The sequence below is a fragment of the Cervus canadensis genome, chromosome 4, assembly GCF_019320065.1.
Source record: "Cervus canadensis isolate Bull #8, Minnesota chromosome 4, ASM1932006v1, whole genome shotgun sequence".
NCBI classification, from domain to species: domain Eukaryota; kingdom Metazoa; phylum Chordata; class Mammalia; order Artiodactyla; family Cervidae; genus Cervus; species Cervus canadensis.
In genome coordinates, this window is record NC_057389.1 from 69,863,805 (window position 1) to 69,880,025 (window position 16,221).

The 16,221-nt window shown below is 56.6% G+C and overlaps 2 protein-coding genes across 3 annotated transcripts; both read right to left on the minus strand.

Moving 5' to 3' along the window:
* Positions 1-1,011: 1,011 nt before the first annotated feature.
* TSPAN17 (tetraspanin 17) lies at positions 1,012-11,520 on the minus strand. 2 transcript variants are annotated; one of them, XM_043465822.1, is made up of 9 exons: positions 11,239-11,513; positions 7,970-8,020; positions 7,733-7,879; positions 6,562-6,732; positions 4,372-4,497; positions 3,757-3,804; positions 3,160-3,276; positions 3,010-3,071; positions 1,012-2,562 (listed from the first exon to the last, which is right to left on the minus strand). In XM_043465822.1, exons 1-9 carry the CDS (start codon positions 11,323-11,325, stop codon positions 2,526-2,528), a joined length of 846 nt encoding a protein of 281 aa, XP_043321757.1. In that variant the 5' UTR covers positions 11,326-11,513; the 3' UTR covers positions 1,012-2,525. The 2 variants fall into 2 exon arrangements, with proteins under 2 accessions (XP_043321757.1, XP_043321758.1); XM_043465823.1 differs by lacking the exon at positions 7,733-7,879 and having other exon boundaries at positions 11,239-11,520.
* A 1,491-nt stretch (positions 11,521-13,011) lies between these two features.
* Positions 13,012-16,221, minus strand: EIF4E1B (eukaryotic translation initiation factor 4E family member 1B). Its single transcript, XM_043464359.1, has 7 exons — positions 16,162-16,221; positions 15,948-16,084; positions 15,532-15,627; positions 14,856-14,919; positions 14,077-14,190; positions 13,792-13,931; positions 13,012-13,436 (listed from the first exon to the last, which is right to left on the minus strand). Exons 1-7 carry the CDS (start codon positions 16,210-16,212, stop codon positions 13,322-13,324), a joined length of 717 nt encoding a protein of 238 aa, XP_043320294.1. The 5' UTR covers positions 16,213-16,221; the 3' UTR covers positions 13,012-13,321.

A 16,221-nucleotide genomic window follows, 5' to 3' on the forward strand; every position in this document is an offset into this window, starting at 1 on the left:
GGGTGCTTATAAAGCTTCCTTGTGTTTTCTGCACACCAAGAGATGTCCCATCTGGGTAAGGGCTCCTTAGTACAAGGAAGAGAACTGTTCCAAGTTCTACTTTGGGGACAGGAAATTTGAGTCTCGCCAGCCTGAAATGCCACGTGGAGTGATCCTCACATGCTCATTACCACATACATGTTACACCACTAGCAACTGTTCCATCTGTCCGTGCCAAGAGACCATGGGCTCCAGGAGGGCAAGGGCAAGATGCTCCAGTGACCCCAGCCTCCAGCCTGAGTGGATGGATGTCCTGTAGCAGAACTGAGCTTTGGGGAACTCTGGGTCCCCAGCCAAGGTCACGCCCACTCCTTCTAGTCATTCCTATGCATCTCACTGGTCCTATTTCCAAATATATCCTGGTTCTACCACTTCCCCCTGACCTTCACCCACACTCACCTCTCCAGCACACCAAGCTCCCTTATGCCAAACCCACCAGCTTCAGGGCCCCTAGGGCAACTGTTCCCCTGGAGCTTCCCAGAGAGATGGGACCCCTTCCACCACCTCATCAGAAGGTCCCTTCTCCCAGGCACTCTAGCTACTCCTGTCTGACCATCACTCTTATTTTCTTCACAGCTTGCATTACTAACAAAAATGCATACTTATTTGTGTCTCCCCCACAAGAATGGAGCCCAAGGGCTAGGACTTCGCCCTTCTTTCTCCTCTGCATCCCCAGCACCTGCATGGAAGCTCAACTCAAGCTTGGGGAATGATACCTTTCTGCCCCTACGAGTGCAGGTATCACTCGTGTGCATCAGAAAGGCAGGACAGGTCTGGTGCAGACCTCCAGTGAGAGGGCTCAGAGCTGGGTGCCTCCTCCAGCTGTGTGCTGGGCAACTCCCCCCACCCAGCCCGAGTTCCTTCATCAGGAAAAGAAATCTCCACCTCACAAGGGGCGCTGTTGAGGTTTAAAGGGAAAATGAAAACTGAAAGCTTTTGAAATTAAAAAAAAAAAAAGCAAGACACGCACAATACTGTGAGTTGCATTTATTGCGGTACACTGGCACCTGTCAGGGACCCTGGACACTGTCCAGCTGGCATCTGGACGCCATGATGCTGGGTGCATACCCGACACCCTGCCCTCCCAGCAGCAGCTCTCAGCATCCCTGGATGGCAGAGCAGCCAGGACTCCAGCGGATGACTGTCCCAGAGGGAGCTGCAGTGTCACAGGGGCCAAAGCTGTACACCTTTCGTTGGGCTTGCAGCATTTAAATTTTTTTCATTAGTTAACAACTTAAAAATAGGTCTATTTCACATAAAATCCTGAATTCCTGGCTTCTCTGGATTTCTGACATTAGACCTGCATTCCCACTTTATAGCAATTAGCCACAACTCAATGACAGTCACCAAGTTCAGGTGGGGATCTATGCTGTCAGTCCCCACCATACTCTGTTGTATCTCAAGGTACATCATCAACTCAATGGCCCAAATATTTCTCTGGTCACAAAGCAAAGTGTCTCTGTGTGGTCTTCAGGGACAGTACGAAAGTCAGTTGCACTACAAAGGCCTCACAAGTCAAAGGCCTACTTCATTCATTTATATGACCTACGTGACCTTAAGAGCATCTGAGTTGGAGATCTATGAACTACCCCAAATCCCTTTGATCCACAAAGAGCACCCCCTGGATGGATGGGTGCAGCACTTACTCTTCACACACCCCTTCGTGCAGCTAAGAGGCAGAGCTGAGAGCAACAGTCAGACTTCCCAAGTCTGAACTCTTCTCAAAGATCTCAAGTTCCCTGAATCGGAAGCACTGGTAAGCAGGGTGGACACACCAGCCACTTGCCTGTACCAGAGGTTGCAGGGGAAGTCGCCAGACCCAAGCAAAGCTGTGCTGGAGCGCCCTCTTGTGGTCATGAGGCAGCTCTGCAGGCCACCATTTGATTCCAAGTGAGACCCAGCATCAACCACCATGGGCCCCAAAGCAGGCTCCCCACCAACCCTATGGGTGCCAAGTCTTTGACTTCCAATTATTTCCTTCCCCAAACCTTCCTGATCTCCATTCCACACCTCAGCCATTCTCCTGGGCACCCATCTCAGTCTCCAGGGGGGTTGGACCCCACCCAAGTTCTGTGGCCTCCATTTTTCACATCCCTGTGCCTGGCTCCAGGCTTGGCCCATGGCAGCCTCGAGGTGTTTTCAGGGGAAAACCCTACAGCAGAGGGGAGGTCAACCCCAGACTACAGGGTGAGCAGCACCGGCCAGGAGGGTCTCTCACAGAACAGGAAGCACGCGGGGGATGATGATGTCCCAAGAGCTGCGGGGGCCGGATGGCCAATCTTCACGAGAGGCTTGGGATCTGGACTTTTACATGAAGTACACCACGTTTTAAAGGTTGGCTCAAATGTATATACTACCCAGACCAAGAAAATGCACTGGCGGAGTGGGTCTGGGCCAGGGCCCAAAGTGGAGAGCTCTGCCGAGGCCCTGCAGCTGACAGAACCTTCAGGACGCTGGGCGGAAGCCACTGGTTTTCAAGGATTTGTTTATTTGAGTAGTTTGTAGCCGTCATCATATTTGATCCTGAGAGGCAAGCAAGGGAGAGAAGATTCTTGGACCCATTTCAGAGTCTGAGACACTGAGGCTGAAGTGGGCTTCTGGAAGGGTCACTAGTGAAGAGAACTCTGAGATATGTGAGGCTGAGTCGCAGGCAACAGCAGTCCCCAAGCCCACCCCACCTGGCCTGCCCACTCCTAGCTGAGCCCTTCCTAGTCCCCTGGAGAGCCAACCACCCAACAGCAGCCCAGACGGTGGCTCCTTGCGCACCCACCCTCCGTACACACAGCTCCAGGACAGGCAGCCGGGCAGAGCCATGCGGCTCTCCCTGCGTGCACAGTGCAGTGGCCCGCGAGCCCCATGTGGGGTTCAGCTCCAAGCAGAAACACCTCCTGCAGCCTTGCCCATTATGGGCAGAGTGGAGGGTCCCTGGGTTGGCCAGGCGAGTGGCCATGGCCAGCGTGGCAGCCTCACCAGTTGGCCTTCACTGCTTTGATGTCACTGACGAGGTTCTGGGCCAGGCAGATGCCAAAGATCTGGAAGACAGAGGGCAGGTGAGGGAGGGGCCGACAGGAGGGCAGACTGCCCGGGACAGAGTGAGGTTGTGCAGGGCCACGGTGGTACCTGGAGAAGGGCGATGCCCACGAAGACCCCTGCCACAACAATCAGGTTGTCCTGTAGCCACTTTTCAAACTGGCCCACGCAGCCTTTGGTGTGAATGAAGCCCTGCTGCTCCAGCTCCTGGGGACAAACGGGCACCAGGCTCGGCTCGGCCCACCCACTGCCACCAGGGGCCCCACCTCAGTCCAATGTGCCAAGCTCAGCCTGGCCCAGGGCCTTATACCTTAGCGCCTGCCACCTGGAGCCCCACCGAAGGGCCTTCTCCTCCTTGGGGGTCTCAGCACAGACAGCTTCTCCTCTGAGGCCTTCCCTGACTGCCCTGCCCCAACCACATTACCTCCCTCTTTTTCGTTTCTTCCTAGTACTTAGGTGAAATTGTCACACTGCTGTTCATATTTCCTTATCCCTGACTTCCTGTTTTCCTCCTCTACAGGAGCCCACTGCCTTGTTCCACAGTATCAAGACCTCTGTGCCTCCTGGGACTCGGCACTCCCCGCCTCCCCGCCCCCGGAATCCTTAAGGCCTTTTGGCACATATGAGGGCCCCCCTTCTTATCCTAGTTTCCCCAGTTGCCCCCAGCCCTGTCCCCACCCCTCTCACCAGTTTGAGCCGGACGTCGTAGCCACACTGAGTGTTGAGGACATCTTCCTGAGGAGAAACACGCCAGGGAGCGACTCGGTAGGTGCACGCATGAGGCCTCAGGGGAAGCGGATGGAACCGTGGATTCCGCCGCGGCCGCCGCTCCTTAAGGGAAGCTGGCTAGGACCCGAGTGCCTCTCCCCATCGCCAAGGCGCATGGCCGCAACGCCAGCTTGAACGGCTTCCTTTTTAGGAGCCCTGCCTGCCCGTGTGTTGTAAGAATGGGAAGAAACCTGGCCCTCAGTGTCCCTGTGCCCTGGGACTGGAGGGATGTCACTGCAAGAAGCTTCTGCTCTTAAAGAAAACCATGAAAGTTTCAGAACTTTTCACCACTGCCACCCCAGCATGGTGGGCCAAGAGAAGCAGCCCCCATCCAGCAGACCTCAACGCCACCCACTGACACAAACTCCCCAGCCCAGCAGGGCTACTACTACACATAAGAGGGCTTCCCCGACATCGGTGGCCCCCAGAGCAGGGCTGAGGCGAGGCGGGTGGTGGGCTCGTTCCAGACTGCGCCTGCGCGCTGAGGCCCCGCCCCTCCACACGGGGCCCCGCCCCTCGCCAAGGCGCACTCACCGCTGGGTCCCTGACGCAGCAGGAGAAGGGCACTCCGCAGCGCTCCCGACTGGGGTTCAAGTCAGTGCAGTTGAAGTAGATATTGAGGTTCCAGTCGTTGGGCCCTCGGGCTCCGCAGCAAGACCACTAGGGGGTGAGAAGGGAGCCCGGGTGAGCCAGGCCCGCCCCAGGAGCCCCATCCTGTTTGGGGACGGGCCCAGGCTGGCTGGCAGTGGCCTGGAAACAGCCAGTCAGGTGGGAACCTCCCCACTGACAGGTCAAGCCTGGGCCCAGGGCCATCAGAGCAGCTCGAGGCTCCTGACCAGGTTGATGGGGGCTGGGGGTAGTGGGAAGGGGCTCCTGAGCTTGTCCCCCTAGCCCAAGAGAGGCTGAGAAAAGGGAGTGGGCGAGGACGGTGGCCCAAGGACTGTGGCTTCCTCTAGGCCACCTTGAGGGTTGGGAGTTTCAATAAACCCTGCAGAGAGGCTGAAGGCCCCTATCTGTGCCTGGTCTTCCTACACTTGTCCCACAATTTTTACAAAAGACCTTATCTTTTCCTCTCTCCAGGGACAGGAGAGCAATCCTGCCACCCTCATGACCATCCCCCATCCCACTTCATAGATGCTGCTGTGGGCACCTGTATCCCCATGACCCCTATCCAAGACAATGGGCTGCTTCCTTAGGTGGGGCTGCAATGAAGCAAACAGCTCACAATCTAGTGGGGAGACAGGCAGCCTTAACTCACTGACACAGCACAGGCTGCCAAACAGCTGGCCCTCGAGGGACCAGCTCAGTGGCAGACACAGGTAGGCCCTGTGGACTGAATAGGGAGGCAGAGCCATGCAGCTCTGCCTGCCTCCTCTCTGCTCAGCACCCCTGCTCCCGCTGGAGAACACTGGCTCCTCTCATCACATCCCTGCTCCTTCTCCTCCCCCAAGGCCAGCCCCTAGAGGCCTTCTCCTTCGCCATACTTCCCCATTTCAGCCTCTACCACAATTTATAATGCTACACACACATTTGTTTCTTTTGCTTGTTTATCATCTGTCTCTTCCCCCAAATCACCATCTGCACAAAGACAGGTCCTAGCTCTTTTTTCAGGGAAGGCAATGGCAACCCACTCCAGTACTCTTGCCTGGAAAATCCCATGGACGGAGGAGCCTGGTAGGCTATAGTCCATGGGGTCGGAAGAGTCGGACACAACTGAGTGACTTCACTTTCACTTTTCACTTTCATGCATTGGAGAAGGAAATGGCAACCCACTCCAGTGCTCTTGCCCGGAGAATCCCAGGGATGGCGGAGCCTGGTAGGCTGCCGTCTGTGGGGTCACACAGAGTCGGACACGACTGAAGCGACTTAGCAGCAGTAGCAGCTCTTTTTCACCCCTGAATCCCCAGCACCTAGCTCAGGACCCAGCACATAGTTGGTCCATCACAATTCTGCATTAAATGAACAAATAAATCACATCCTAACCACCTGGCTCTTCATTTACTTCTGCCCTGGGTTGAGAGCTCGTCAAAACAGGCACCAGCTCTGGTTCACCTCTGGATCCCAGAGCAGTTCTTGGGGGAGATGGCATCAAAAGAGCATGGCTGTTTAAGTGGGTGCGACTATGAGTGTGTGTGACTAAGTGTGTGAGTGGGTGAGAACATGCAGGCGGAAGGTGTCTCAGAGTTCTTGAACTGTTCACTGACTGCTTCTTCTCAGGGGTTGGGTTTGCAAGCTTAAGGGCAGAGCTTCTGGGAGGTGGGGTGGGTCTCAAACCTGACTAAGAGGCCAAACAAATAATATAAATGAGAGAAGAGGGCCAACAGGTATACTAAAATAGAGTGGCAGGGATGGTGGCAGAGAGCCTCTCCACCAGCAAAGGGGCAGTGGCAATGTAGCCCTGGCCAATACTGTGGGCCCAGCTTAGTAGAAGAAGAAATCGATATTTTCATGCCACAATTCCTCCTTTAAGTGTGTCCTAAGCCTGTCCTAGGAGCTGCCAGTTTGCAGCCTCTGGCCTCTGCTCCGTGTCCATGCAGGGTTAGGCACATGGAGATCACCAAGGGCTGGCTTCCTTTCAGACAGGGGGACACCTGGCTCTCTTCCTTGGGGCTTGCCTGGTCTGGTAGGCAAGGGAACGGTCCCAGCACACAGGGAACTTGCTCCTTCATTCATCTGCCTGGCAGGTGCCTCCTGTATGTAGCTGGAGCTGGATGCCGGACTTACGTATTCCTGAGCAAAGTCAATGAGGTTCTGGAGGTCAATGTCGTCCCGATAGGCCTTGACATTGTTGTTGATGAAGAGGTTGAGCTGGTCTCGAATCCAGTCCTTGAAGACGAAGGCCAGGATCCCTGTTGCCAGCTCCAGGAAGAAGATGAGGCCAAGGATCACGGAGAACTGGCGTGGGGGGCAGACCGACAGTGGGGGTCAGAGATACAAGGCCTGGGGTTGCCACTGAGTGGGGTTTCAACCTCCCTCATCCTGACTCAAGGCAGCCCAGAGTCTCCACCTTCTACCATATTAGTATTGATTTATGATGGAAAGATAGCGCTGTTCTTACCTACTCTATTGTCTTTGAGAAGCCACCCACCACACACAACTCCAGTTTCTTTGGTTCCGGAGGAGCCACTTCCATATAGAGGACTAGGCATGCATCAAGAGCCCACCAATCAAAGCACTACCTCTCCTGGGGCCACAGGGATTGGTCCAGAGGTGGCCAATCAGGATTAAGGAGATGCAATTAAAGAACTTTGGCAGAAAGTTCTGGGAAAGGAGAGACTCACTCAGCCTCCAGCAGAGTTCCTGGGAGGGCGGCTTGAAGCCAGTACCCCACCGCCCCCTCACCCCACCCGATTCCTGGACATCTGGGTCTGGAGCCAACCCAGAGGCACAGAGCTGAGAAACAGAGAGGCTAGGCCAAGTGACACTGTGGTGGCCCCTGGATCCAGTGGCACTGGCAGCTAACGCATCCCTGGGGTTTCTTAATGGCTGTTTTCGCTTAGGGCCCAGGCCGCTAGGTTTCAGTCACTTAAAACAGCTGCTGCTGCTGCTTAGTCGCTTCAGTCGTGTTCGACTCTGTGACCCTTAGGGACTGTAGCCTTCCAGGCTCCTCTGTCCATGGGATTCTCCAGGCAAGAATACTGGAGTGGGTTGCCATGCCCTCCTCCAGGGGATCTTCCCTACCCAGGGATTGAACCCGGGGCTTCTTTATCGCTGAACCACCAGGGAAGCCCCACTTACAACAGAGGCTCCTATAAATGTATTAATAATACAAATCTGGTGACCACTGTTAAAATTACACAATAATAAAACTACCATTATTAAGCATGAACTATATGTAAGAAGTGGGTGGGAGGAGGTTGGGGTCCCCAGTGAATCTAGGTGGGAGGGCACTCACAAACTTGAGCAGGAAGGTGTTCTCCCGGAGGGCCCCAATGCAGCCGGCAAAGCCCAGCACGGACATGACGCCTCCAACCACCACAAACAGCCACACCGGGTCAAGGCCTCCCAGATCTGTCAGTGCTGAGATGTTGGAGAGAACGCCCTGTGCAGGGGGAGCAGAGGCAGGTGGGGGGGACTGGCCCTCCCACCATCTCAGCCCATAGCTGCCCTGCACCATATCCCACTGCCTTACCTTCTCACTCCAGGCCCAGAGACCGATGGCCAGGAACAGGGCCCCCAGCACCTGCCAGAACAGCAGCAAAGAGCTGAGGGCTGCGGCACCAGCATTCTTTCCCATCCCCAGCAGAGCCCCCTCCCCACTGGTGCTCAGGCTCTTCAGGAAGCCACGGGGAAGGGCTGTAAATGGGATCCAGGGTCTTTTCCATCTTTCTAAGACTGCATCTCAGTGTTTCTTCCCACAGGGCACAGCTTGGAACACTGAACCCTCCCCAGCCCTAAGAAGGGATCCCTTCTTGGAACTTCAGAATTGGAGCAGAGGAGGGCCAAACAGTCCCACCAAGCAGCAGTGACTGGTTCTTGAGCCTTTTCCCTCACCTCAGGCCTATGGTAGAGTTCCCGGCTCCTGGCATCCTCTCCCATATCCTCCCAAGTCTGGTCCTCCTGCTTCCCTGCAATTCGGTGACTGCCACCCTACTCCCATCCCACCCTTCCAACCTCCATCTGCCAGAGTACATCTTGGCAGCTCACAGCCAAAGACCCCTGAATGACCAGGAATCCCAGTGAAGAGCTAGATCAGCAGAGGGGCCCTGGGCTAGGCCTTCTAAACACCACCCACCATCCCACCTCATCTCTGTGCTAGGACGAGCCCTGGATATTCAGGGCAGCTGCCTGAACCCGAGCAGGACATCTAGTCTCAGAGGGTGAGCGCCCCTCCTGCCCAGGCCTGAGGCCATGACCCTCCCTCTTCAGACATCCATCTCCCACCTGCTTTCTCTACAGGCTCCCGCCCTGCCTCAGCGCAGAGCCTCAGTCAACCCCACCCCAGGCCAGCCACCTTTAGCACCCACCCCTTTCTGACCCCAGGCCCCTCTCACTGCTGCCCTCTTTTTGTAGAAATATTTTTCTTTCCCTCCCCCACCCTAGATCTGGGATGTGAAACCAAACCTTACTTCTCCTGCCTCATCCCATCTGACCCGCCCATGGCCTTTAGACAGGTGAATGATTACTACTTTCTCTTTTTCGAACCTCCCCATGGTTAATGCAATGCCATTCCTCCTCCCGCCCCTTCTCAGCCTCCCTCCTACGAGGCTCTGCTTCACTGGTGCCATGCACAAGGCCACCCCCTCCTCCACCAGGTTCCAACCTCAACCTCCCACCTACCCTTCTTCTTCTCAAACTCATCTTTCACCTCATCATGACACTGGCAATCTCCCAATCTCCACCCAAACCTCTCGCTGGCTCTAGAGCCTTTAGTCCATCTGCCTGCTGCAAAAGCCTCCGCGTCCCAGGCTCCATTTCATGCACTGAAAACACATCAGTGAAAAGGGCACATGAGCTCTCAGCCTTCATGGAGTTTACACTCCAGTGGGGGAAACCCACAGTGAGCAAACAAGGTAGTTTCAGATACCAACAGAGCCTTTAAAGAAAATCAAAAAAGGGTGATGTGATGGGAAGTGATGGGGGGGGGGGGGGAGCATGTTTCAGTTAGGGAGCATGGTGACATTTTAGCTGAGGCCTGAATGATGAAAAGGGGCATTGAAGAGAAAAGAATTCCAGGCAGTACTGAATTCCAAGTGGAAGTACTGAATTCCAGGCAGAAGAACTGAATTTCAGGCGGAAGTACTGACAAAGGCCCAGAGGTAAGATCATGGATGGTGGTGCAAGGGCCAAACTGAAGACATCAAGTCAGACACCACAGGGTACTCTGGGCCAGTCCTGTCAATTCAGCCTGATAACTTCCCCTGAAACCTTCCTCAGCTTGTCCACCTGCCATCACCCCTCCTCTGCCCTAGCCCGCCTCCCTGGTCTCCTTGCCCATGGCAGTCAGGCAGATCTGCCTCTATACAGAAGCTAAAACAAATCCATCTCCACTGCCCTCAACGTGAAACTCAAACTCTGCCCCAGCCCTGGGGCCTTTCACACTTGGGAGTCCCATCCTGGGGAAGCCTGGAACAAGCCTGGGTCTCTCATGCCTCTCCCGCCCTGACATTTGGCGGGCCCCTCTGCTCAGCGCTCTGCCTCACCTCCACCTACTGCCCACTGAGCTGTCCCCTTGGCCTTGCACTTACTGGCTGTGTGACTCTGGGTTAAGTGACTTAACCTCTCTGTGCCTGTTCCTTCACCTATAAAATGCAGATTATAATTAAAGTAACTGTGAGAATACAGTAGGTTATAATCCATGTCATCTGCCTAACAGCCCTGAGAAGCAGGCTTCATCATCCCCCACTCCCTGTCAGGGAAGCTGAGGCCCAGAGAGAAGTGACTTGCCCACTGTCTCACAGCTAGGCCTGAGACAACCAGAGCCCCAGACTTTCCCACCAGACCAGCTCTCGCACATGGCCCACACTCTCGAGGCTGTGGCACTGCAGGGGCCAAAGGACACCCACACTGCCGGAGCAGCTTGTGGGCAGAGGGCAGTGCCACTGGTTCCTGCTAAACAAAACTGAGTGGGCCTGACATTCTGACCCAAGGCGGCAGGAGTAGAGACTGAAGAGTCAGCAAGTAGCCTTGGAGAGATGGGATGGGGGAGGGAGAAGGGAAAGATGACTTGGCAGCCCCAGGGGTACGGATTCCGCCCTGGGAGGGGCACCAGCAGTTCCCTTCTCCAGATAGGGACAGCCTGGCCCTGACACCTCGATTTGCTCAGCTGTGGAATGTTGAATTCTGTTCCCCAAGGCCAGCTCTCCCGGCCTTTCATTAGGGAATATCCCCCTGTCCTCGGCCGAGAACTAGGGCGACTAGCCCTCCTTGCCTGCAAGCCTCTTAATTTGGGGATGGGAGTTTGACCTATTCCCGCCCCTCCCCCCGCCTCTTTGTAGGAGCTTAAGGCGAAGCGGTAGGCCCAGGTACTGGAGCGGTAAAAGGGTTGGAGAGGGAATCCAGCCCTTCGCGGAGGCTTTCCTCCCTACCGGCAAAACCAGAGGTGGGGCTCCGCAGACCCCTTACACCTCAGGGTAAGCGAGGGAGAGGGGGCGACCCGCACCAAGCAGGGCCGCGGGGTCTTCACCCAAACACCTCCCATTTCTCCGCTGAGCCCTGAAAAGACCCCGGAAGACTACCCCTCCCCATCCTACTACCGCAGTGGCTGGGACCCGCCCCCTGCAATCCAGACCTCTAATTCCCTCAGGTGCTCCAGAGGGTGGGCGTGGAGGTGGGAAGGGGAGGAAGAAGTTGGGGGACGGTCCCAAGGCCTTGTGGCAAAGAGTGTCTCCCCCTAGTAGGGGACTGAGCCTCCTCCTTCCGCCACCCCAGCACAGGGCCCAGAACCCACCCCGCGCTCACCCAGAAGACGATGTTGAAGCCAAACAGGAAGTATTTCCCGCAGCAGCCGACCTCGGGTTCCTGGAAGTGCTGGTGTTTGCCGGGCATGGTGAGTGGCCGCACGCCGGCCCGGCAACCGGGCCCGGAGGCTGGGCCCAGCCCTCCGCGGGCAGCCCTGGGCTAGAGCCGCCCGGGGCCTAGCCCGGCGGCTGCGGCTTCATGGCCGCGGCCACACAGAGAGCCCGTCGGGCCCCGCCCGCCCCGCAGGGACCGCCCCCGGCGCCCGAACAGCCCCGGCTCGGTCCACTCAGAGCCCCTCCTCTATGCCTGATTCCGCCCCGCCCTAGGCTCCGCCCCTAGCTCCCCTCAGTCCCCTTTGGAGCCCCGCCTCTGGGTCTGGCTCCGCCCCCCCGTCCCCCTCCGGGCCCCTCCCCCACACAGGCACACCACCCCAAGTCCAGGCCCCTCCCCACAGCCCGACTTAGCCTTAGCCCCCTCGGAGCCCCGCCTCTAGGCCTGACTCCGCCCCTTACGCTGGCTGCTGCAGCGTCCTTCAAGCCCACTTCAGATTATTGCTGAAAGCTCCGCAGGTCGCAGGCACGAAAGACCCCCAGCTCCCCCGACACCACAAGGATCAGTACCAGCGCCACCCCAATCCCCGGCCTTGCGGTCAGTGCCCATCCCTGAAGAGTAGTAACGACCGCGTTGGTGAGCGAACAGAAAAGAGTTATATGGATGGTGTTTCTTAGCACACGTGCAGGACGTTTTATTACAGGGGAGTCGAATCAGAAGTGCTTCTCACTCGGAAATTCAGTTCTGTCTCTACTGGTTCAAACTCAGACGTGATGACACCTGGGTCTTTTGAGGGCTGCGCCTAGTGCTCCCTGCCCCTTCAGTTTTTCCGGGGGGCATATATCGCAGCCCCCAGTTCAAACCCCTTTGGTGGTTGAAGCACTGCCCTGCACCGTCTAACCCCTCTTCCCCATACCAGCGTCTACCTTGATCAGGCTCCTTGCTACCTAAGGGGTCTCACATGAACCCTCTCAAGGCAGGACTGGAGCAGACCAAAGTGTAGGGGGCGAATTTTAGAGTCCTCTTTAAAAATAATTCCAATTTTGGGCTTCCCTGCTGGCTCAGTGATAAAGAGTCCTCCTGCCAATGCAGGAGACCCAGGTTCGAGCCCTGATCTGGGAAGATCCTACATACCACGGAGCAACTAAGTTCGTGCACCACAACTATTGAGCCTGTGCTCTAGAGCCCCAGAGCTGCAACCACTGAGGCTGGCGCGCCCTGGAGTCAATATTCCACAAGGAAGCCACCACAGTGAGAAGCCTGTGCCCCGCAACCAGAGAGTAGCCCCCACTCTCTACAACTAGAGAAAAACCCACGCAGCAACAAGGATCCAGCACAGCCAAAATAAATAAATACTTTAAAAAATTTTCAAAAATCCCAGTTTTATTTAAAGTATTTATTTATAAGAGGAACAGAAAGGGACTTAAGCTTCACCTTCCGGTTAATCCACCTTTGGCAGAGCCACAGTAAGGCCTGATCACCTCTCCTGGGCCAGGCCCTCATCAACCCCACCCCCTACTCTAGGGACCCACACACAGCTGACCGAGAGAAGGTGTGGGATAAAGCATAGGCTCCAAGGCTAACAAATCTGATGAGAGGCAACCCATAAAAGTTTTTAAAGCAGAGTGATCACTCAGAGCCCCCACTCCTGTCCCTGAGCTCCAGCTCTGTCAGTGGCCTTGAACCCCCTTCCCCCAAATAGAAGAGACTGGCCTTCAGAACACCTAACTTCTTTCCCCAAGGTGGGGGGCATGGAGTTAGTCCTGAATCCTAGGATTCTCTCCTGTTCTCTTCCTGCTTGCCGTCCCACCTCCTCTACCAATGACTCACCTCACCACACTACCCAACCCAGCCCCCCAGGGATAAAAAGCCCAGGGTTTTCTCCACCTTTCCACTGCCCTGGGCCCTCAAGTTGGCTACTCACCCTGAGGCCTGAGCCCCAGGATAGGGGAGAAACATGGCATCTGCCCTCAGCCCAGCCCAGCCCTCTTGAGAAATAAATACACACAGCAATGGGAGGCTCAGGGTCCTCTCACACCACAAATTTGTTCTTGGCTAAGGAGTTGCTCTTGGTGGCTGTGTCTGCATGGGCCTGGTACCCAATGATGGTCTTTGTGGAGAGGCCCAGGCGCTCTTTGTAGACACGCCTGGGAGGTAAGTGGGAGAGGAAAGCAGACAGGCAGTTAGCAGCAGGTCCTGCAGTTAACCTGGGACCATGGGTCCTATGCCCAGAGCCCCTACCCTGGTTCCAGCCACAGTAACTCCTGTTGTGTGCGTCTTACCCCTGTGGAAACCCGAAATGTGACTAATGCAAAAGAAAAGAGGTCTGCAAGAAACAGTTGGAAATCTAGACTCCACCCCCTTTGCACAAGTTGCGGAAGAAAGAAGGGAGAGACAGCATGGAGTATTCTGGAGGTCTCCCTTGCAGGCCAAGCCATTCCCCGTCCACCTTCTCCACTAGAGGAGGCCCAGCCCCCACTCTGTGCCAGAGATACCCCTCACCCAATGTGCAGCACGCCCTCCTGGTTCTCTGCCTCCCGTGTCCACACAGCAATCTTGTCCCCCTTGGCGCGGATGTTGATGACGGCCCCACACACTTCCCGGCTGTGCTCCCCAAAGCTCTCCCCAATGAGACACAGCAGCTGGACCCGAAAAGGAGGAGGATGAGGCCTCCTGGTGGGCACAGAGGCTGCCCCCGCCATCCTTGAGACCACTGCCACCACACCAGCCCAGCCTCTTCCCTTGGGAACCCTGCCCACCCAGCCTCCCGCCCAACACCCCACTCACTGTCTCCAGCCACAGGTGGTCCAGCTCAGGGTGACGCTGCTGCCTGGTGAGGCTGACCAGCCAGCGGCCACCCCGCTTATTCCTGCTGTCTTCCCACATGGGCTTAATGCCATCCTGGGAGGCAGGTATGCGAATCAGCCACCTCCCTTTGTTCGAAGGGAAGTGAGTGCCTGGCCATCTCCCCAGGTCCTGCTCCAGCCCCTCCACAGACTAGATCTTCTGTCTTCACCCTTCAGTACAAGCAGGGCCAGCCCTGCAGACCCTCCTGTAAGCTCCCATGGGCCCTAAGCCTCAATATAGGTCACCTCACGTAGCCCTGCATAGATGTGTGTCTCCTTTGCTGAGCCAAGATCATTGAGATGAGAGTTCAGAGGGGGGTGATTAAAGGAAGCATCTGAGGCAACCCCAGTGTGGCCAGGGACAGACAGCCCAGGCTCGCTGGGCACAAGTCACTTAGGGAAATCTGCAAACATGGACGTCAGGGCCCCACTGCCCAGCCCCTCCAAGGACAAGCCTGGACATTGACGAGTGTCCTCAGGCACTCCTGATGCATTCCCAAGTTAAAGAGCCAGGCCAGAAACCTAGACCCCTTCATTGCTCCCCCTTGCCCCCCTTCCCTGTTCTTCAAGATGGGGCTCAGTTCTGACACTCTGCCCCAGCTTTACTTGGCTCCAAGGAAGGCTGTCCTTAGTACCCTACTGTCAAACCTCCTGTGAGGGAGGAAGCTTGGAAGAAATCAGCCCCACTGTGTCCCGGGGAGTGGGGGAAGCCGAGCTTACCTTGAACAGGGCGTAGTCACAACCGGAAGAGAGCTTACTGGCCAGCTGGATATTATTATATATCCTGGAGAGAGACCCCCCACCCCAGGCTGAAAGTCCAAGCTTTTTAGGGCCTTGTTTCAACTGGCCTCAGATCCCTCAACTTCTTACCCCCCTGCTTTCCACCCACCTTCCAGCCTCCAAGCCTTAGCTCATACTGATGCCCCCTGCCAAAAAATTCCATCCACATCTACCCAGACCCTCAAATTCCCACCTTCTCACCCACCCCTAGGGTTTGTGAAGCACCTTGCAGACCCCCTCACAGGATCACCACAGACACTGAAACAGCTTGAAACTCACTCAGTAGCTGAGACAAGCTCAGAGGGGGAAGGAACTCGCCCAGGGTCACAAGGCACAGAGCAGCAGAGTCACGGTCCACTCCTCGCTTCTCCCACTTCCCAGGCTTTCTCCCTGAGTCCCAGCAAGGCTTGGGGGCAGGGGCTGTGACCCAGCCCAAACTCCCCGTCACTTCCCTGCAGAGCCCACCAAGCCCCAGCCCCCAGGAGATGCTGCAAGACCGCAGGAAGGGCTGGGAAGACAGCCGTAGGCAGCAGCTCCCTGGAGGCGTGGGGTCTGGGAAAGATCCCCAGCTAAGGCCCCCTGACCTCAGCCCCCTCCATGAGGGACAGACACTCACGCCCAGAAGTCCTCCACGGTGTTGAACTTGGTGACCCGATGCAGGTTGTTCTGCCAGGCTCGGCTGCGGTCGTTCTTGAAGAACCACAGAGCCCACCTGGGGGGTGGGGGAGGGGCAGGAGGAAGCAGGGTGCACCCACCTGCCCTCCCCACCCCACCCCACCTCCACAGCAGTAGGTTGGCCCGGAAGTCCTGCGCCTTCCTGAGCCAATAGGGAGGTAGGGTTTGTAGCACCGACCCCACAATAAGGTGATGGGGAGAGTGATCCTGAGAGGCTGGGGGACCAGTGAGGGTCTTTAACCCGGAATCTCAGCTGGATTGAGGCTGAAAGGGCCAGCAGGGCCCAAGTCTTAGGGAAGCTCTGGCCTTGCCCAGATGAGGAAGTGAGGTCAAAGCCAAGGGTAGGGCCTGCCCTACCTGCTGAGCAGCGGGTGGAAGTCCAGCCTGCCCTCCTCCGGGGCCTTCCTCAGAACCTCCTCTCCCATGCACGACCCCGCGGCTGCCGCCTCCTCCTCTTTCTCCTCCTTTTGGATTCCATCCTCAGCCTCTTCAGCCTGACCAAGGAGAGGAGTCAAGCTGGGCGGTGAGCCCCGGCCCTCACTGCCCAAGGGGGCAAGGTGAGTGGACTTACAGGGCGGGCGGCAGCCATTCTGCAGCCTGGGCTCCACGGGCACCCAACCATCCGAGAGGG

What these genes read in the sequence shown, in the direction of transcription:
- TSPAN17 (XM_043465822.1), bottom strand. Translation starts at nt 11,325, where the DNA reads ATGCCCGGCAAACACCAGCACTTCCAGGAACCCGAGGTCGGCTGCTGC. An exon ending in ACACCTTCCTGCTCAAGTTT is followed by an intron (nt 6,733 to 7,732) that starts GTGAGTGCCCTC and finishes CCCCCACGCCAG; the next exon opens with TTCTCCGTGATCCTTGGCCT. An exon ending in GCTGCGTCAGGGACCCAGCG is followed by an intron (nt 3,805 to 4,371) that starts GTGAGTGCGCCT and finishes GTTTCTCCTCAG; the next exon opens with GAAGATGTCCTCAACACTCA.
- EIF4E1B (XM_043464359.1), bottom strand. Translation starts at nt 16,212, where the DNA reads ATGGTTGGGTGCCCGTGGAGCCCAGGCTGCAGAATGGCTGCCGCCCGC. An exon ending in GAATGGCTGCCGCCCGCCCT is followed by an intron (nt 16,085 to 16,161) that starts GTAAGTCCACTC and finishes CTCCTTGGTCAG; the next exon opens with GCTGAAGAGGCTGAGGATGG. An exon ending in ACCGTGGAGGACTTCTGGGC is followed by an intron (nt 14,920 to 15,531) that starts GTGAGTGTCTGT and finishes GTCTCTCTCCAG; the next exon opens with GATATATAATAATATCCAGC.